Source organism: Thamnophis elegans, chromosome Z (assembly GCF_009769535.1).
Source record: "Thamnophis elegans isolate rThaEle1 chromosome Z, rThaEle1.pri, whole genome shotgun sequence".
NCBI lineage: Eukaryota > Metazoa > Chordata > Lepidosauria > Squamata > Colubridae > Thamnophis > Thamnophis elegans.
Genome location: NC_045558.1, coordinates 102,504,757 through 102,524,419, shown reverse-complemented (window position 1 = coordinate 102,524,419; position 19,663 = coordinate 102,504,757). Strand labels below are relative to the sequence as shown.

Below are 19,663 nucleotides of genomic sequence, written 5' to 3'. Positions count from 1 at the left end.
TACCTTTAAGGTGTTTTCAAAAAATTTCATAAAGTTGATCCTCCAAAGTTGGTTCCCAGGCACCAGTTAGCCTTGGGAATATTGGTTTCCCCCCCCTACCCGCACACATTCTACAGATGGCAAACCCTATGCAATTCAGCACGGTTTTGATTAGTATCTGTGAACGGGCATAGGACTTTACAATGCCAAGCCTCTGGGTTTTGAGGATGAATAGGCTGTTCCTGACAGGCCTAATCTTCTGGAATTGATTTTCCATGTTGTGTGAAAGGATTTGTTGTTTTACACAAGAAACACAAACTGAAAATTTCTCCTAAAAAATAACTTTATAGAAGTGTCATATTGGTGGATTTGGGCTTGGGGAAAAGGAGCTGAGGAAGAAGGGTGAAACTCCGCGCTTGTAACAACGCGGTATTGCCAGCAGAGCTCGCTTCAGACCAATTCACAGCAGCTGTCCAGCCCTCCTCGGCGCGGCGCCTAGAGAGGGTCCTCCTTTTCTCGAGAAGCTTTGCCCTGAGAAACGGGGTGGGTGGGTATGAGGCTACTTTCCACCGCCGCTGGCCGGCATGAAACAGAGGGAGGAAAAGCGACTTGCCCGCTACAATTCCAGCCGCCTCATTCTTTCGACTTTTGTCTCCACGCTTTTCCCCCCCACCCGGAGGGCAAATATATTAGGGAGAGGGCGTATTGCAAAATTGAGGAAGGAACGACGGCCGGAAGTATCGATCGGTATAGGTTCGGGAATCTAGCGAAGGCCGATTGGAGAGAGCAGCCATTATAGCGCCAAGGGTCAAAAAGGCGAGGGTCAAAAGTTTAGGTGGTGCGAGACCAGGTCTTGTGTTGGAGGCGGATAGACGGGATGTCAGCTCCAAAGAGGGCAGGAGGCGGGGGTGGAGAGGGAGGGGAGGGAAGGAAGAGGCTTTCTGGCGAAGGAGGAGGGAAGGTGAACGTGAGGGAAAAGAATTAGGAAGTGCAAAGGGAACTCCCGGCGTTTGGAGGAAACGTACCTGGGGCAAGTTGGACGGGCGCTTTTCTTTGAGGCTCTGAAGGATCTCCGCCCGCCCTCCCTCCCTCTGCTCCGTTCCTTCGTTTTTCCAAGGTGTCTCTGAACACCTTGGCCACAGCCCAGCGTCCTGGACTTCCAGGACAAGCTCCGCAGAAATGAATGGCTTGGGCTGCTACCATTCCACAGCTAGCACGTCCTTTGATGGCAGCAGCTTTTAGCCATAAAACCTTGCCCTTGAATGGTCATATTGACGTTTTTATATGAGCACCATATATACAGTTTGACCAATTTAGCATCAATCGCATAGATTTAAAAAATAAGCAAGATGAGTTGGAATTCAAGAACATGAATTGTTAGGAAGTATAACGTGTTCTAGATATAGAATGTAGAATAATATTAATATTACAGTATTGGCTGCAAGTCTTCCCTTGGTTAGAAATCTATGTCTTTAAGTGGTATTTTTTAATCACACAGAAAAATAGATTTGAAATTAAGAAATTACCTTTAATGGTGCATAATAATAATAGTAATCATCATAAATCTTAATTTATGTTGGCAGTAATGTTCTAAATCTTTCCCCACATTACTCCAAAATGAGGTTCCAAAGGATTTAGAATCTAATCCAGCTTTGAATTTACAGAGATTTAGAGTGGCAATTTGCAGGCAGTTTTCAGGGATTTAGAGCTAAACCTGTGTAAATTAACCAAAATTGAGCAAAGGTGATTTTTAGGGGTGTGTAGAGTGTGTGGGTAACACAGAGAGAAGCATTACACAATTAGGACAGGGACATTTAAATTAACTTAATGTCTTTTACCTATATTGGGGGAAATGAACTTTCTGATAAGCAGTTTTGGCTACTGAAGGAAAAAGTTTGGAAAGTATTGCTTTAGAACATGATGGAAGACCTTCTGCAGGTACAAAAACACTCTTGAAAATAAATAAAGATTGCATTGAGTTATGGAACTTTCTTTTCTTTCGAATAGAAATATTCATTGAATATTCTTAGTTTATATATTAATATAATGTTCAAATATAAAGGGAGAATTCTACAATTTCTCAGTGGCTGAAAAAGTGCAATTGGCTACTTTGAATTGTTTCCTCTTCTAAACAAGAAATTTTTAAAAAGTTAAAAAATAAAAATAAAAAATTCAGACCTACTTACTCTTTATCTGTTGTCAAATTATGTTTTGAAATTCAATACTGAATATTGAACTTTTTATTTTGAAATTATTTTCAGTCGTTTTTCTTTGTTTATACATTTATTTTGTGAATTTATATTCTCTCTTTATCTGTATTTAAGCAGATAATAATTCTGTATTCCTGAATTTTATTTTAAAAAATGAATTTAGTTGCCTTATCCAGTTAATACCCTTCAGAACATATTGACATTTAAATACAATTGCACACCATATATGATGTAGTTAAATGGCAGAAAAAATGAATATTCAATTGCTTGACAGAAACATCTTTTAAGATACTAACTTAAGAAAGGTCCAGTTGGATTCTTTTTAGCTTTACACTAGGAATAGGTAACTCACATGCCTCTTTAACAACTAGAGTCTCTGGATTTATATGGGGAAAAATCCTTTCTCATTAGTATTGTTGCAGAATATACTTAGCAAAAATTAGGAATGAAAGAGGGGTGGATTAAATCAATTGTAAAAGGCCATTTAATTTCGAATGATAGGGAACCTTTCTTCAACCTTCAAAAGAAAAATAATAATAGAATTACAATATTGAAATAAAAAACTCTTGATTAAACTCAAATAATAATAACATTGCAACAACAAAGCAGAATTTCATTTCCATGTTTTTACTGTGTATTTATCAAACTTTGGATTCCAACCAATTTATTATAGTATAATTGAAATCAGAAGCAAATATTATTGAAAAGATTCAATTTGTTTACAGAAAAGATTGTTCAGGGATATACAATGGCATTAAAGCTGAAGAACCATTCCATTCTAGAGTCTCAGTCTCTCTTTTTCTCTCTCACCTTTAGGAGATGAATTGCTTGAGCCGAAATTTTAGTTTCCTTAGGTTGGATTATTAAAATTAAGTTGATCAAAGAAGTCAAGCGCAAGATATTTATATTTAATAATATATGCAACATATTTAAGGCTCTGTCTTGAATTAATTTCCAATTAGTTTTATTTCTCATGTGCGTATCCATGGAAATGTAAGAAAATATAATTGTGCATGTCCGAGAAAGGCAAAGGTTTAATTCTAATGGATGGCATAGGTTTTGCTTGGTATTTTATAAAATACCACTAAATAAATGGCCCTCTGTTTAGTTGGAACTTGACTGATCCATTCCCTTGTACCTCTAATTAATTCAGTTATCTCTAAAGTGCAGTCATCTCTAGATAGTGCATTATTATGACGAAATGTGTGTGTGAATGGATAACAGTCCCAAGTCACTGTATACAGGTTTACTTGGCTTCTAATAGGAACCCATCCAACCTACAGCTTTCAGGTTTCAGCCCTTACATAACCCAGTCCTATAGAAATAGCCACTGAAGAAATACCAATTAGGGAGAAAAGGGAAGAAACCACTGAAGCTTGCTTGTTATTGGACAAAGCTTCTGTCCCATGTAGAGATAAAATGAAAGAGAATGGTTATTTCTACAAGGCAATCAATGTAATGACCTCTTCATAGCAATAATTTAATGGCAATTTGCCAGTTTTGTCAGTAACCTATGAAAAGCATTGCTCTGTGTTTGGGACCTGTAGAATAAGTGGCATATGGAAAAGAATAAATAAGATAGCACAATAAAAAGCCTTAAATAATTATAATAATAAAATGTAACTTGGATGAGTTAGACTAATATTGTGAAAGTTTCCACAAATATTTTTTTTCCTTTTGATTAGTATCTTTTAGAGTTGTCTAAATATTTTGAAGGGGCCACTGTACCAGATATAAATGAGATTTGATCTAAATACTTTTAACTGCTTTAGTGCCATTTTGCTCAAATGTAAAGATAGCATATTTAGGGGACTTGTACAGACAATTCTCTTTCCCTCTTTTCCTCCTCCTCCCTTTGCTAGAGAGAGTATTACTCTCCTTCTCTGTGCCAGGTGTTTCCTACAACTCCTGCCCTGTGACAAGTATACTTTCAACATAACCTCTAAGACCAAACAAAGGGAAAAAAATCTTGTCTTTCCCCAAAACAAAATAAAAAAGTTGTACAATTCTTGTACTCTCTCTCATTGTCTTTTTCTCTGTACATATATTGCACTATATATGTTGCATGCATACTAATCCTAATATAAGTGTTGGGTGCATAGTATAAGTGCAGATATACTGATAAGGCTGTGCGTGTGGGCTGTATTCACAAGAATGTATTGTGCTATATTTAAAATATATATGAAAAGGTATGTATATTAAAAGGAGTAAACAACAATTGTGGCCCCTATAAAGGGAAGGATTGCCCTCATGAGCCTGGCCCTGGCATTCTTTCCACTTCTTTTCCGTACAAAGTAATGACCTGAGTAAAATTCAATATGACCAAGAGAACTATGCAAGTGTATTATAGAAATGCAAGGGGGAGAGCCCGGGAGTGGGGTGAAACTCAGGTCAGCGCGTCTAACAAATATTAAAATGTTGGAGGCGCTCGGGACACGCCTAGCTGTTTAACAAAGACTGACAAACTATGGAGATTAATACGAAAACTTGCCGGTATCCGAATCGAAAAGGCTCAGTTAGGCCTAAGGCTGCTTGAAAGCTAGTAGCCAAATATTCTGTAAGCTTTAAAAGCTGAAAGAAAGAAAGAAAAAAAGAAAGAGAGAGAGAGAGAGAGAGAAGAAAAGAAAGACTTTCGGAGAAAATACTATCTGAGATGAAGGAGGGGAAGATATAAGCGAAGGATCTACTTTTCTGGTTGGTATTAGGGTTGCATGGCACGGGGGGGGGGCGAATTGCGGTTGAAGTGGTTGGGATAATCGGGTGCATTTTGTATCCTAGCTGGCGGCGAGCGCACGGATCTTTTTAACTGTGGGAAAAGGGAACGCGGGGAGTGACTTTGAGAATATTTACGGAACTTTTAAGGACTATGAAACCGGAATTTGGGGTGAAGGCGCTTAGGGATAGTTCCTGAAGCTCTTTGGATTCATGCTGGCAAAGGGTGCTATCAATCGACTCTCCTCGAAAGTCAACCTAGTTTTAGTCCGAAAGAAAACAGCCATAAGCATTGTGACGATATTTGTGCAACCCCCCCATCCCCACCCCTCTGAAAATGGAAAAGGACACAAACGTTGTATATTAGAGTGACATTATGTACCAAGGTCTTAAGATGCAATGTTTTGGCAGGTGCTTTCTCTATATGTTGATGAGAGAGACTTCCCTTGGAATACCTTTTCTCACAGGATCCCGAAAAGTGAGCCCCCTTTGTAAGCAACCCTTGCCAACCATTCTCTCCCATCTATTTAATTTTATTGCATTTTGCAATAAACGTTTGCGATGAGTTTGGGTTTTGTTTTTTTTAGCCTCATTAACTTTTCCTTTTGAAATGCAGAAGTCGCTTGACTAAATCTCTCTTTCCAAACTTCCGAAAAGTTAAGTCACTTTTATTAGAGCAATCGAAAATGCTTCCTCTCCACCACTCAATTAAGCGCAGAAGGTTAGGGGGTGGGGAGGAATTGCGAATGGGGGGGAGACGGGACGTGTTTTTTAATTATTTCGGGGTATGTGTGCTTTGGAAGAGCAAAGTGTGAACATTTCTGCTAAACGCTAGGGGTGCTGGTGACACTGGGATAACCCCCTCCCCCCATTTGTCTGTTTGTACAAGGAATTTTTAAAACTTGTAAGGACATTTCTGTTTTTGGTTTTGTTTGTTTTAAAAGACAGAATTATCCTCATTTTTCGTTTCCGGGAAAGCCTGTACCTTAAAGGAAGCCCGGCTAGAATGTACATATAATGTCCCCCTCACAAAAACAGGCAGGGGAAAAATGGAAAAGATCCAGATCAGAAGAAAAACAAGAGTTGGTGTCTGAAAGATGTAACTAGTGTGCATATTTGGTAAACTTTCTTGAAGAGAGCAGGAATTTCTTTTCAACTTTGATCACAAGAATTGAAAAAAAGCTTACACTCATTGATCTCTATTCTTATTAAATTAGCTTTGATTTTTTTTAACTGAAGATTTGTAGCTTAGTTCTGAATGCCCTTTAATGTTCTTCTGCCAATGAGATTTGTATGCTTGGAAAGGTATGTTCCCCACTATAAAGAGAAAATGATATGTTGACACTCCATTTTGGATGTAGATAGTCAATTTGGATATAGTTAAAAGAAAGTTCGGTTGAAAGTGGATTTAAAATATTTAAATATTCTTATTTATATTTAATAATTAAAATATTTTTGGAAAATTAATTATGGGAAAAAGGAAACAAGAACTCAGATGAGTTTTTTGGTTAGGAGGGTGGAGGGATATTATTTGGTAGGAAGTTGGGAGGGAGGGAAAATGGAAAATAATGGTAATAAGTTTAGTCACATTTCCTTTCAAATGTTTTGTTTTGCCTGAAATTAATACCGTATTTATTCCTGAAGTGAATAGTTTTCTTTTCAAAATGCAACACATCCTACACAGTTTAGGTGAGAAAAAAATGGATTAGTCAGTGAAAATTATTTCTAAACGCATGTGAGTAGGATTGAATGTTGTGTTTACATGTTCTGCTGATAAAGAATATATCCGGAGAAGGCCAACATACAAATACTACATATTCTACCTACCTACCTACTCGTCTGTCTGTCTGTCTATGTCAGAATTCATCTACATATACTGATAATTTTATCCAGAGGAGCACACTTCAGGCTCCAGTAGTACAATCCTAAACTCAGAAGAAGATGAATAAATTGTTCTTCTGATAAATAAGTCTGATTATCAGAAAATCTTCTGCAGTAACAGTAAAAATCCTATGACCTATTTAGGAGTAGAGAACACTGAATTAAGGCTTAGGGATAATTAGTAACACATCCTAAAACAATACTGGAGTTATTTCATCTCTTTGCCTACAGCTTTCTTCTCTTTCCTACCTACAGAAGATGAATGGTTTACCCAGGATACTTACTTTATTGTTTTATATCCCTATTTTGGTGGGAGGACTGCAATTACATTTCTTTGATCTTTTCTCTTCTTCATTTTTCTGGGATTCAAAGGAAATGCGAAGAAAAAAGAACCACGCCCTACTTCCCCGTCTACCTCTAAATTTGTTTCCAGATTTCCCTGTCTTTTCTTCTCCACTTGTAATTTTATGCAAATTAGTTATCTAGATGCTTAAAAAATCTTTGCAATCTCTGGAAGTTATTCTTTACTACCACAAAGTCATGCAAAGGAGTGATTTTCTAATGAAAGAATAAATCTTGTTGAATTAGATTCAGAATGAATTTCTTTCTAATTAATGTTCTTTTTTAATCCTCTTTTAACCCCTGAATTTCAGATTATGTTTCTAAAGATGCATGCCCTTTTGTGATGTATGAAACTGTAATGGATTCTACTACAGATTCGGGCCAATTTGCACTATTTTACAAATGCACACAATTCCATAGTTTCTTTTAGAACAGGACCATGTTTTTCAGAATGCCAACCACTTTTGGCTGAAAACTAACATTTTTTCTCCCTTTTTGGCAAAGGAGAAGGTCTCTCTGTCTTCTGTATGTACCCTGTAGATCCGAATTTGTGTAAAAGAAGCTGTCTCACAAATTCGCATCTAGGGGAATATGTAGTTGACACAAACCCTACGGAGCGGAGTCCAGCTTTAAAGAAAGAAGAAGGAGAGAAAGAAAGGAGAATAAATCCTTAAAGACATTTGTTTCTTAAGAAGATTTTTCCTTTTTTGTGTTTGTAGCCATTGGTGCACCTTCTTCTGTGAGGTTTTACATACAAACATGTGTATACATATATACACATTTATACATTTAAATTATAAATTTATAATTTAAATTTATATAATTATATAAATAGCACCTATCACAGGTGCTTCCCCCCACTTTTTATTATCTTCTAAAGATTTTAATTTTTCTTCTATTGGATTGAAAGCTAATTGGGAAAGAAATCGTAGTAGAAAGAGATCGTAGTAGAAAGAAACTCCCTGCCCCGTGGAGTTTACAAAAGGAAGGTGGGGCAATGAGGTATAATAAAAAGGAACACTCAGGATATATGTGGGTTTGGGGTATGTTTGTCAGTACACACATAAGCATATGCGTATGTGCGTGCATGTGTGTTGTGTATAGAAAACCTGTAACCTCTTTCTATTCTTTTTAAAAAGCTGATTTCTTCGGTTAATGCCCCTCATTATCTGATGAAATTAGTCCCAATTCTCTTATGCTTAAGGTTTATACGATTTTTATCTTGTAAACATGGGAAAAAGAACCAGAAGCTTGCTGTTATTTAAAGGATGGGTAACTCGAATTGGTTAATGATGTTTCTATCGATCCCAAATAACCTCTATCTATCTTTGCCAATGGTTTGACTCGCTCACAAAATTTAAGTAGAGGCAAGAAAATGAATACCCTACAAACCCATAGACCCGCTTTTTCCACACGTTTCATATTTGGTCTCAGCAAACTTCTTTATTTGATTTTTAAAATTGATCTTAGATATTCGCTACGAAGAGACTTTGGATGTATTGAGTTTTGACAAAATATCCGCGGACAAGTCGGACAGGAATGGGAATTTAGGATTTTGTGTATTCCTGATTTTGGAGAAATTATGGAATATCCGATTTTGGTGTGTGTGAAATTAAAATATTACTATCGTTTTTAAAATATCAAAAGGAATGCAGAATACCTATTATTCGTAACCGCAATGCAGAATCTTATTTATATCCCGAATATATTTTACAGATAAAATAAATCCAACTGACTTCAAAGCAACTTGCTTTCAAGTTGAATGCGAGGTGGTAACGGAAAGGCTAAAAATGCGCCCCCACCCCTTTCTTCCTTCTAGATTATTTCCTTATCCGGGAATCCCAGGCTACCCCTCTATTGGTTCATGGGGTCACATGGACAGCTAACTTTGTTCAGTTGACGGCAAAAGTAGGAGGGCTCTGCGAAACAGGAAAACGAAAGGGGAGGGGAAGGAAGGGCGAAGGGGGAAGGGGAGGGGGGGCGAAGAAATAGGAATAAATTTTAGTATATTTTTGGGGTGTGTGTGTGTGTGTGAGTGAGCGAGAGTGTGCGTGCCGGCGCGCGCGCGCTCTTGCAATTCCAAAATTAATGGCCATGAGTTCTTTCTTGATCAACTCCAACTATGTGGACCCCAAATTCCCACCATGCGAAGAATATTCCCAGCACGATTACCTTCCCAGTCATACTCCGGAATATTTCAGCGGCCAGAGGCGACAGGAGAACTCTTTCCAACACGAGGCGTTGTACCCAGCGCGGTCCGCCTGTAACCAACCATCCTATCCTCCATGTCAGGGCTCTGGGCACCAGCCACCGGTCCTCTCCCCCAGGAGCCAACATGCTCCGGCTGGACTTCAGAACCATCTCTCCGAACCAAATCATACTTGCGAATCCATCACGCCAAGCCCACCGCCTTCCTGTAGCCAAAACTCTCTGAACCAAAGCCCTGGCAAAGAGCCGGTAGTTTATCCTTGGATGAAGAAGGTTCATGTTAGCACGGGTAAGTGAACCTTAAAGAGCTGTTCGCTTTATACTAACCTGCACCTCAAAGTCTCGTTGGGAAGAGAGGGAAAAAAGGCTTATTGCCCCGTTGTAAAAGAACCATTCCCCTTGGAGATTTATGGTCTCCCTGTTTGCAGAGCGCTATAATTACATCCTCCATAAATTTTTATTGCTCTTCTTGGCCAACTGCCTTTGAAGTCCCTGTTAACATCCTTTTCCAGAATCTCTTTCTTCCTTTTCTTTCCCTTCCTTTCCAATCCTTTTTCCTTTCCTTCTTTCCTTTCCACTGGAAAAAAAATTGATGTGTGGGATTTTTAAAAGCTCAATTTGTATGTTTCTTTTTTGAATCCCTCTCTTGAAAAGCCACTCTCTTGACGGTTTTTCGCAACCTGTTTTCATAGCATTGAAGGTGGCTATATAGTGGAATTAGAGAAAAGACGATTTAATATGAAAGAGTGTGTTACATGCCAGCAGAAACTTTATAGAACTTTGGGGTGCACACTTAACTTTTCGGTACACGTGGATGAATATTACTTTGCTCTGGGGCACTTAAATTGCTGCCTCTGAGCTTATTGATGTCTGTTCACTGTGAGTGTTTTGGAGGTACTTATGCTGGTTATCAGTCCAATAAGACGAGATTTAACTGCACTCTACATTTCACTCCTATCATTAATGGATTCGTTATGAGATAGTCAACTCATGTAAATAGGGGCCTCTTTCTCTGATTTCTGCTTATAATTGCTGATAAATTTAAAAGTGGCCTGCTATCCATAATTTAAAGAAGAGAGTTTGCTGCCACTCTTTCTCAGCAGTGATACCAACACTCTAACAATAGTAAGTTAATGGATTTATTATAGATTAACTTTAAAGCCTTGTTGTTTAACTGCTTTGAAGAACTCAGCTACCCTCCTTTAGGGTGGGAATGAAGTTTTTTTAATGCAGGATATATAAATTTTAAGGCTGTGCAAGGCTGTAGAAAGATGGAAAGTTCGAGTCCTTATTAAAGGCATTGAACTTCAGGAAGATGATTATGATGATGATGGAACAGATATTCTACTTCAAATTTTCCTATTAAGCCTGTTTCATTTTTAAAACACTGTGATCCATTCTCTGCACCCACCCCCACACACGGATGTATTTCTGCAATCCTATCCTGGGTGGATTTATTCAAAAGTAAACTGTACTAAATGCAATGGGATATGTTTGGTGGGCCGATAGAAATATGAGTCTGGAATATCATCCTAGATATGTCAGAATGGCTCCGAAAGAAAGAAGGAAGGAAGGAAGGAAGGAAGGAAGGAAGGAATCAAAATCTTGAGCAGATTTGGGGCGGGGGACCTGTGGTTTGCGATTTGTTTTTGTGGTCTGCTTGACTATCACTTGCAAAAGACTGAGGCCAGTGAAGACCGTTCTTGCTTTGTTTTAAAGAGGCAGAAGAGTAACCTTCACACTCCCCCATTCCGCCCTTGTTCTTTTCTCCTCCCTCCTCCCCGCTTCTTTTGTGCCTCTTCTTCCAGTCAACCCCAACTACACCGGAGGGGAGCCCAAGCGCTCCAGGACAGCCTACACGCGGCAGCAAGTGCTGGAGCTGGAGAAAGAATTTCACTACAATCGCTACCTCACCCGGAGGCGAAGGGTGGAAATCGCTCATTCCCTTTGCCTGTCCGAGCGTCAGATCAAGATATGGTTTCAAAACCGGAGGATGAAATGGAAAAAAGACCACAAATTACCCAATACTAAGATCCGATCAAATTCTGCTGCCAACCTGCCAGTGCCAGGCGGAGCAGGCGGGCCTCAGGACCGAACCAATGGGCCAACCCCGAAACCCACCCCCAATCTATAACGTCCTTGAGTGCAACCTGAGAGTGTGTATGTGTGTGTATGGGGGTGTGTGAACACACTTCTGCGTGCACGTTCGTGTGTGTGTGTGTGTGTGTGTGTGTGTGTGTGTGTGCGCGCGCGCGCGCTGTGGGGGCGGGGTGTATATGAATGTGTGTGCTAAGAAGTGATTATGGAACGGAAGGTCGCTTTGTGGCTTTACTGTTCCCTAAGAAGAAAGATGGGGGCCATTGAGGATAGGGAGGGAGGTGGGTGGGATCACTATTTATATGAGGAAGAGGAAACAAAGGAATGGGGGGGTGGTTTCTCACTGGCCGGGTTGTGTTTGGGGGTAGTTTCTCTGTTCTACTGTATAGGAGGTAGGGGTTTCCAGATTTGGCTAAGATGGATTCCTTCTTCATCCTTAATCAAGCCAAACTCGGACCCATTTGTCATGTTTACTCTCCCGTACAAACGAAGGACCTTATGCCAGCCATTAGCTCGACAGCCAGAGTCATCTTTAATAAATGAGGCTTGGTTTCACCTAAGGAGGACTGGACTCTCTCCCTCTTCATCTTCCTTTCCTTCTGTCTCTTCTTTCGCATCCCATCCTTATTGCACCCTCTGCTCCCCCCCCCCCATTATCCATCCTCACCTACCACACAACCCATCCATGGGCTGATCAGGACTACCAAAAGATGTTTTAATGCAGTTATGGATGGACGGATGATTAGAATTGGGGACGGGGAGGGGGGTAGAGGATATGAGAGTGACATTTCCCAAAACCTTCTAAGGATGTAATTGGCTGGTGAATATGGTAAGGAAAGGGCCCAAAAGGAACAAACAAAATGAGAAGAGCAACAAAAAATGGGGACGGGGTCTTGAAATAATAAAGCCATTAAAATGGGGGCTTCTTTGGGTTAATTACATAACATGGGAAACATGGGAAGCCAAGAGTGCTGTGCATTTCAGTCCATAAAGTTGATTATAAGGCCATCTGTGTTCCAGTAGCCATTAAAATGGGAAGGGGGGCCCTTATACATAAGAGCGCCCCTCTGGTGTGTTTATACCCTATTTTGGACCAAATAATGTATGCATAAAATGGGACTTCAGGGAATTCCCCTGGGAAGTTAGGGGGTGAAGGGAAGATATATATATATGACCTCTGTACCTTCCCTGCATCCTTTTTTCACAGGCACAAATCCTTTCTTCCTTTCCTTTCCCTCTAAGACATTCCAAAATGAGGTGATGCCAGAGAACTCTGAGGAGGGAGAGAAGACGCCTCCCTCTTTTGCTTTTGTATAATTACTTCTTGCTATTTTGTGTGATATCCATGCAAACATGTATATAGAATACCACAAAATAAAACATTTTATTGTGAACATGACTCTCTGTGTTTTAAGAATCTGTTAATAGCAGCTAGAATGCTGACAGGCTCCCTTTGTTGTGATCGTTCACCTCCCCTCTCCATGTAATCCCACCACTTTTAGGTTGTAGCAGGTTTTAACTGTCAATTTTTAAACCTAAACTTCTCTGGCAAATGAAAAATGCTTGACCATAGACTATACTTTCCTTTACTACAGCTCAGGCTTAGAAAGAATGATTTATTTTGTAAGTATGCATCAGGGTGATTACATTTTGCTTTTTAAACTGGTTCAAAAAATACCATAGCATTAGATTTCTACCTGATAACTGATACTAAGAGGGCAGACTTACATTCGCCATGAAGTTTATCCCTTCCCCCTCTTTTTTTGTAAAAAAGCTACCTTCTTTAAGGTATTTACTGCATTTTATGATCATAATTTTTGCACAGATGTTTCTTGGTGTTTGCAGGTTTTTCTGTGTATTTTTTATATTACAAAGGAGCCAGCCACTGCAATAGCTCAAACTCTGACAAGCAAATAGATAATCAAGAAGACAAATGACTTCTTTTGTGCTCCATAGCTCTTGTATTAATTTTCATTTTCTTTCCCATATAAAGTATCGAAAATACTGTTTAGGATGAAATAGCATTCCACTTCCAAGTTACAAACTCTGTGTGAGTGTCTGTGTTTATGTGGGTGGATATGTATGGTGATACAAGCTAGTGTAAAGAAAAAAAGAGGGAGGGAGGGAGGGAGGGAGGAATTATACCATTAATGTAGGTCCTAATTTATTTGATCATGTAGGTAGAATTCATCCAGAAGTTCTCTACCAGAAGACCTGTAAAAATGAAGGTCACATTCGTTTTAATGGAGTTTGTGCAAGAGAAATTCCACTTGCTTTCTACCCTGAGAAATGCCTCAGAGAAAGTAATTTCCATGGGAGAGTTAACTATTCTATAACCTTCCTTTAGGATATATATTTTTTATCCATTATTCAAACTGAGTGTTATTTTACTGTTTTATTGTATTATCAAAACATGCATCTCAGTAGGATTTATTCACAGTCCACATGTCTATTTTTAATTTAATTTTAATAGGTTGGATCCAAACTTGGTCATGCTTAGAGCAGACCAACTGAAACCGATGAGACTTAAACAACTCCTAACAAGCAGATCCCATTAGTTTCACAGGATCTACTATAATTGTATTGCCCACCCTTCATGTGACAGATAGACAAATAAATACATATCATATCAAAGTTGAAGCAAAAATTTCTGACCTCATGAGAATCTAGTTATATTTAAAGTCATTTAATTCTATGATAGCTAAGTTAATAATTGCAAACCTAAGTCTTATTGATTTTGGTGAGAGTACTTTAAATCAAATTAAGAATGGGTCAAGCCATACCCTCAATTAATCCTTTACTAAGATATTTGAGATTGCTAAACACTGTGCACTGTCCAGTTAACCCACTGCTTTTTAATAGAACTACAACTAAAAAACAGCTATGATGCTGTGAATCATGTACACCACCCAGGATGACTCTGTGTGTGAGATGGAGAGTTTCTAAATTATATATATATATATATATATATATATATATATATATATATATATATATATATATATATATATATATATATATATATATATATATATAAACCTGCAACAGATCCTTTGTTATGGAAATTAATGGGACTAACTTATAAGTAAATATGGTGTCTGCAAGATGTCTTGGGACCGTCATATATGCACCAACAGAGGGAAGCACATGTACCGTGCACTTACAGAAAATATATATTTTTATAACAACACATCTAATTAATTCCCCCACCTCATATTTCTTATGGATTAATACTTGAGGAAAATGTCAGTTCAAGTATTGGTACATTTTTATTGTTTTTGGAATATTTGAACACATCTGTTGGTGACAGGCTTAAGGAAGGCTCAAAAGAAAATTATAATTGTATTCTATACTGATATCATATTATTGCCATACTGAAGTGGAGCAAATTTTTTGTAAGCTTAATTACCACCCCCCACTACCCCACCCTTGACTCCCCAGGACTGGTGGTAGCTAGATCACATTGTTTTAATTTCTCTTGATTCCTGTGATGCTGGAGGGTTTCTCTTCAATGTTTAGGGCTAACACAAGTCCTTCTCCCTTCTACGTTCCCCAAACAAAACTTTAAAGCATATACTGGTAAGAATGCAGCTCCTATAGAATCAAATCAAAGCTGGAGAGTGTGAATAGATTTTAGGGTGGGGATTTCTATAGCTTCCAAAAGTTCACAGGCTTCGAAAGCAGACAGGAGCTGAGAAAAATGTGAGAATTATGCGGGAAAAATCATTAATCATTTCTTTTCTTCAAATACTTATCCTTTTCCTATTGTTATTCAACAGCAAACCTCTACAGACCTTCTGTTGGGAAAAAAAGAGAGCACCCGGGAGCCTTGAATCTTTTAAGATATCTTCCAGGAGATAATATTCTCTGAAATATACATTAAAAATTGAACACTTTTTTATTTTAATGGAAGACTTGACTTCAAATATGAATACGATCAGCTATAAACATCTGGAAAAAAATCCTATGAAGCTAAAAAGGTAATATATGTAAAATAATATATATATATAGAATTATTTTAAAGCATGGGTTGTTGTTTTGAAACTGCATATTGCTTGGGTTTTAAGAATGAAAGTTGGCAGGGACAATGTCAAATGTCTTCTCTTAAAATTGTGTCCCGTAAAGCGAAGAAGCTAGATTCTATGTCGACTTGTTCATTCCAAAGCAATGACCTCGAAGTACTATGGTCTTTTCTGTAAGTGTTTTCATAGAATTTGCAGTTCTGGATGAAGGCAGAATTTTTTTTCATCAAAAGAACAAAGAGAAAAAACAGTTAATTTAATTTGTTTCCTGATTATGTGAGATTTCTAGAATTTTGTTTTCTGTGCAAGGTTTATTTTGTTTTAATACAGTTTTCTTGTATGAAAGTTATCAGTTTTTTTGGTAGAACTGACAATAAGTAGGCATCAGAATTAAGAAGCTCCCTATTTCTATTTCTCTATAAATTTTGTGCTTTCTAGAATTTTTTTTCCAGGTTTAAGATAGTACACTTCATAATTGCAATTTGGAAAAAGGAGGCACAGCTAGTAAATTGCTGCTGAAATGCATGTGTCTTGTATGTTTTATATGAGCTTTAAACATTTGTTGGAAGAGTTATGAACAATAGATTGTTGCCTATCTATCTATCCACCCATCATCCATCCATCCATCTATCTATCTATCTATCTATCTATCTATCTATCTATCTATCTATCTATCTATCTATCTATCTTTGATCCATGTGCATTTCAAGATGGAGAAGGCTTATATTAAACAAACACAGTTAAAATTTGACCCTGGTGAGCTGCAGAGTGAGTGCTGAGTTCATCCAAGGGACACATTTTCTGAATGATTAGCCTGGTATTGCAACTACAGAATGACCTCTCCAAACCCCTTGACCTTTTCAGGACTGGACATTGTGCCATATAGCATGGATCACATAGAAGCAGGGGTAGGCTAAATCAAAATCTGGAGACCAACCTGAAAACTCTCAGCAAAAACAGCCATTACCCAACACCTTTCCCACCCCCAGATTTCCTTCTACTTTTTGTAGATCTTGTTAACTTTTCCTGTAGCTGAATTATGTTGTCTGAAGCTGGGCTTTTTTTTGGTAGGGTTTGCTGATGAGGGCAGAATCCCAAGAAAAGTTCGCCTTCACAATGAATGGGAGTTGAAAAGTTAGGCTGGTTTGATTGATGGAGATTAATTTAATGTGCTCTTATCTTACTTTGGTCTACTTGAATTTAATTATGAATAGAGACAATTTCTCTGTCCCAAAGTACCTGGATATTACTTTGTCATCATCAGATGTGGAAATAAGAATCACAGTGATGGTTGTAGAAGTAGAAATACTATGGCTTTCCCTTGCTTCTCAGTTGGGTTGATTCTTTAACTTTTTTCTTCCCTGCAAGAACAACAGACAGCATTTGATGACTAGATGTCTTTCATAACCCCCTTAAGATTCACCGACAAGAATATAGAGGGAAGGTTTTTATCCTTCTCTCACTGTCTTCCTTATCATTTTTTAGAAAGATGATCTCCAATATCTCACAAATGTTTTAATAACCCAGTCTCTCCCTCCTGCCTGAAAAAGCTTTGGTGGTCCAGATTTTGATAAATATATTTCTTGACTACTGAAGATAGCCAGGAGACTAGAATGGCAGTCTTACCATCTTTTGTTTTTATTTCCCAATTTGATGTCCATTTTTCTCTATTCCTTTTCTTTTATGCCTTTTTCTCTCTCTAATGAAATTGTGGAATGTCAATTCAAAAATGCTTGTAAATGTTTGGAGATTTTACAAAATTTTGTAAAGGATTCAAGCATACATTCACCCATGAAATGTAACATCTTTATGTTGTTTCTGATACTCTAACTATAGGAGGCAGGGAAAGTAGTAAAGGCACTTATTTTTCAAAGGAGTCTAAATAAATCAAATCAATGGATGATCTTATCCCTCTCAACTTGCAAGGCCAAGTGAGAGCAATAACTAGGGAAATCCATGAAAGATTTGCCATAAAACACAAGGCAGGCTGTAGACTAATCTTTGCCAATTGAGACTCCAAAAATGCTTTAAACTGGTTTAAGGCCATTTATACCTACCTAAGTAAAAGGAAAGGAACTACCAAATTGCAGTCTGCACAGTTCCATCTAGGTACCTCAAAACCAAGACCAAAATTGCTGCTTGCTTTGAGCTGCATAAAATGTTCTTTAAAGATCACCCATAAAGCTCCCACCTTCCTCCATATCCCCAAGTTGGCATTCACAAGGAAAGCTAACTTTTAGATAAGTTGTGGTTAATAAAGGTTTTTTTTTTGTTTTGCTATATGCATTTTGTTGAGTAGAGAAATAAAAAATAAAAATAAAAATAAAAAACCTTCAGGCCACCTTCCAGATGTTTTGAAAGTACAAGTGATGGGAACTATAGCCCAAGACATCTGGGGGAATAGGCAATTGAGGCAAACTAGAATATGTAGGAAAACTGATCAATGAAAGAGAGAACATATGTCCTCTACCCTCTCTCTCTCACAACACACACACACACACACACACACACACACACACACACACACAGACATACAAACAAGCTCTTGTTTGTCAGGCACGTCTTATTCTTCTCTTTGACACACCAAGAAAACTAGCTAGTGGATGTGTACAATGTGTACAAATATGCCCTTGAATCCTCCAGAAGTGTTGGACTCCTGCTCTGTGCTTTGCTAATAGTTCTAGAAAGAAAACTTTCTAGATGCAGCAATTGGGGCCTACCAGTCTGGAGCCAGGAATTTTTGGGGTCAGGCCAAGGATACTGACTCATTCTCTCCTCTTTCTGCCATGTAGTTTTATTTCAGCCTCCCCCAGTGATTTCATATTTTTTTAAAATTAAATTACTATCTCCATTTACTTTGGGAATGATAGCTTAATACATTCAAAGATGTTTTCAAAGTTGGGAAATACGAAGAAAGTTTGTGGGTGTCTGCACTCAACCTTGCTACCTGTGTGCATATATATTGAGCTTCAAACCAAGCTCAAAGCATATGTTTTCTCTTTCTTCAGATGTATGTCATGGTTCCTTCCTTCCTTCCTTCCTTCCTTCCTTCCTTCCTTCCTTCCTTCCTTCCTTCCTTCCTTCCTTCCTCCCTCCCTCCCTCCTTCCCTCCCTCCCTCCCTTCCTTCCTTCCTTTCATAGGTCCCTTTTAGGGAGAGATGAAGAAGCGAAGAAGCGAGTTGTTGAGGCTAGGCAGAGTATGGGGTTTGGGAACATTCTCAGTTTGATCAGTAGCCCCCTTGACAGATTTATGATCCCCAATAAAACAAGTGTGTTTAAATTCGTAAATCAATCTGCCTTTCCCACTATATAATGTTCATTTTATCTCCAGAGAGAGAAAAACCCTCTCGTTTCTCGCACCTTCCAGGGTGAAGCAAAGACGCTTCCTTTCCTTTGAACTGTAAAAGACAGAAAGTCTTTTAAAATCAAAGTTGCTCTTTTTTTTAAAGAAAGACAGAGGGAGGGAGGGAGGGAGGGAGGAGGGAGAAGCAGATGGATTTTTTCTTCCTTCTTTGTACAAAGATCATAGAATATTTTCTCGATTTTTCCTTGCTCTTTTTTATTTCTTATAAATAACTCTCCTTCCCTCCCTTCCTTCCTTTCTCAGAATGCTTGAAAATTCTATATATTGTACACTGAGGTTAATTTCATTCTTTAAAATCCCTACTGCAGTTTTTTTTTAAATGGTTACTTCTCAAGTCAAAACTGGATTTTTCTTTGGGTTTTACTTCCCACATCAAAATATTTTAGGATGAGAGACAATTGATATATTGATAGATTAGTAGTGGTGGATTAGGAATTACAACTGGCCACATCACTGACATTTTTTGAATGTAAGATTGAGTGAAACCACAATAATATTTAATAATATTGAATAAGGATATTTATGTATATGGCAAAACCTTATTGGATTAACATGTTTCTATGCAAATGAACTTTAAGATCTTAGCCACACCTATAGGCAAGGGTTTCATGATCCAGCCATTGTTTTCTATATTTTTTCAACCAGAATATTGCATTCTAAAAAAAAAAGCCTTTTTATGACTCAAAATCAACTCCCCCTCTTCCACTGTCAGCATAAGATTTGCTTCAGTAGAACCAGTGATGGTAGCCATCCTGAAAGGCTGAACACCGCATGCTTTTCATAATCCTTTTGTTACACAGATTTTAAGACTAAAGTGTTTTCTCAATCTTTTATTAAGTCCTGCCTAA

The 19,663-nt window shown here is 38.1% G+C and overlaps 2 protein-coding genes across 2 annotated transcripts in view; both read left to right on the top strand.

Moving 5' to 3' along the window:
• The first annotated feature begins 9,157 nt into the window (after positions 1 to 9,157).
• Positions 9,158 to 12,828, top strand: HOXB4 (homeobox B4). The gene is made up of 2 exons (XM_032237723.1): positions 9,158 to 9,621; positions 11,141 to 12,828. Exons 1-2 carry the CDS (start codon positions 9,213 to 9,215, stop codon positions 11,464 to 11,466), a joined length of 735 nt encoding a protein of 244 aa, XP_032093614.1. The 5' UTR covers positions 9,158 to 9,212; the 3' UTR covers positions 11,467 to 12,828.
• Positions 12,829 to 15,147: 2,319 nt separating this feature from the next.
• HOXB3 (homeobox B3) overlaps positions 15,148 to 19,663 on the top strand; it is a 37,114-nt gene continuing 32,598 nt past the window's right edge. The window contains exon 1 of the mRNA XM_032237721.1: positions 15,148 to 15,409. The gene's annotated coding sequence lies outside the window, so the exon portion shown is untranslated. The remainder of the gene's footprint in view (positions 15,410 to 19,663) is intronic.

Bases quoted from the DNA above. Each gene is read 5' to 3' on its own strand.
- HOXB4 (XM_032237723.1), top strand. From the start codon at position 9,213: ATGGCCATGAGTTCTTTCTTGATCAACTCCAACTATGTGGACCCCAAA. The intron at 9,622-11,140 runs GTAAGTGAACCT...CTCTTCTTCCAG, and splicing joins GAAGGTTCATGTTAGCACGG to TCAACCCCAACTACACCGGA.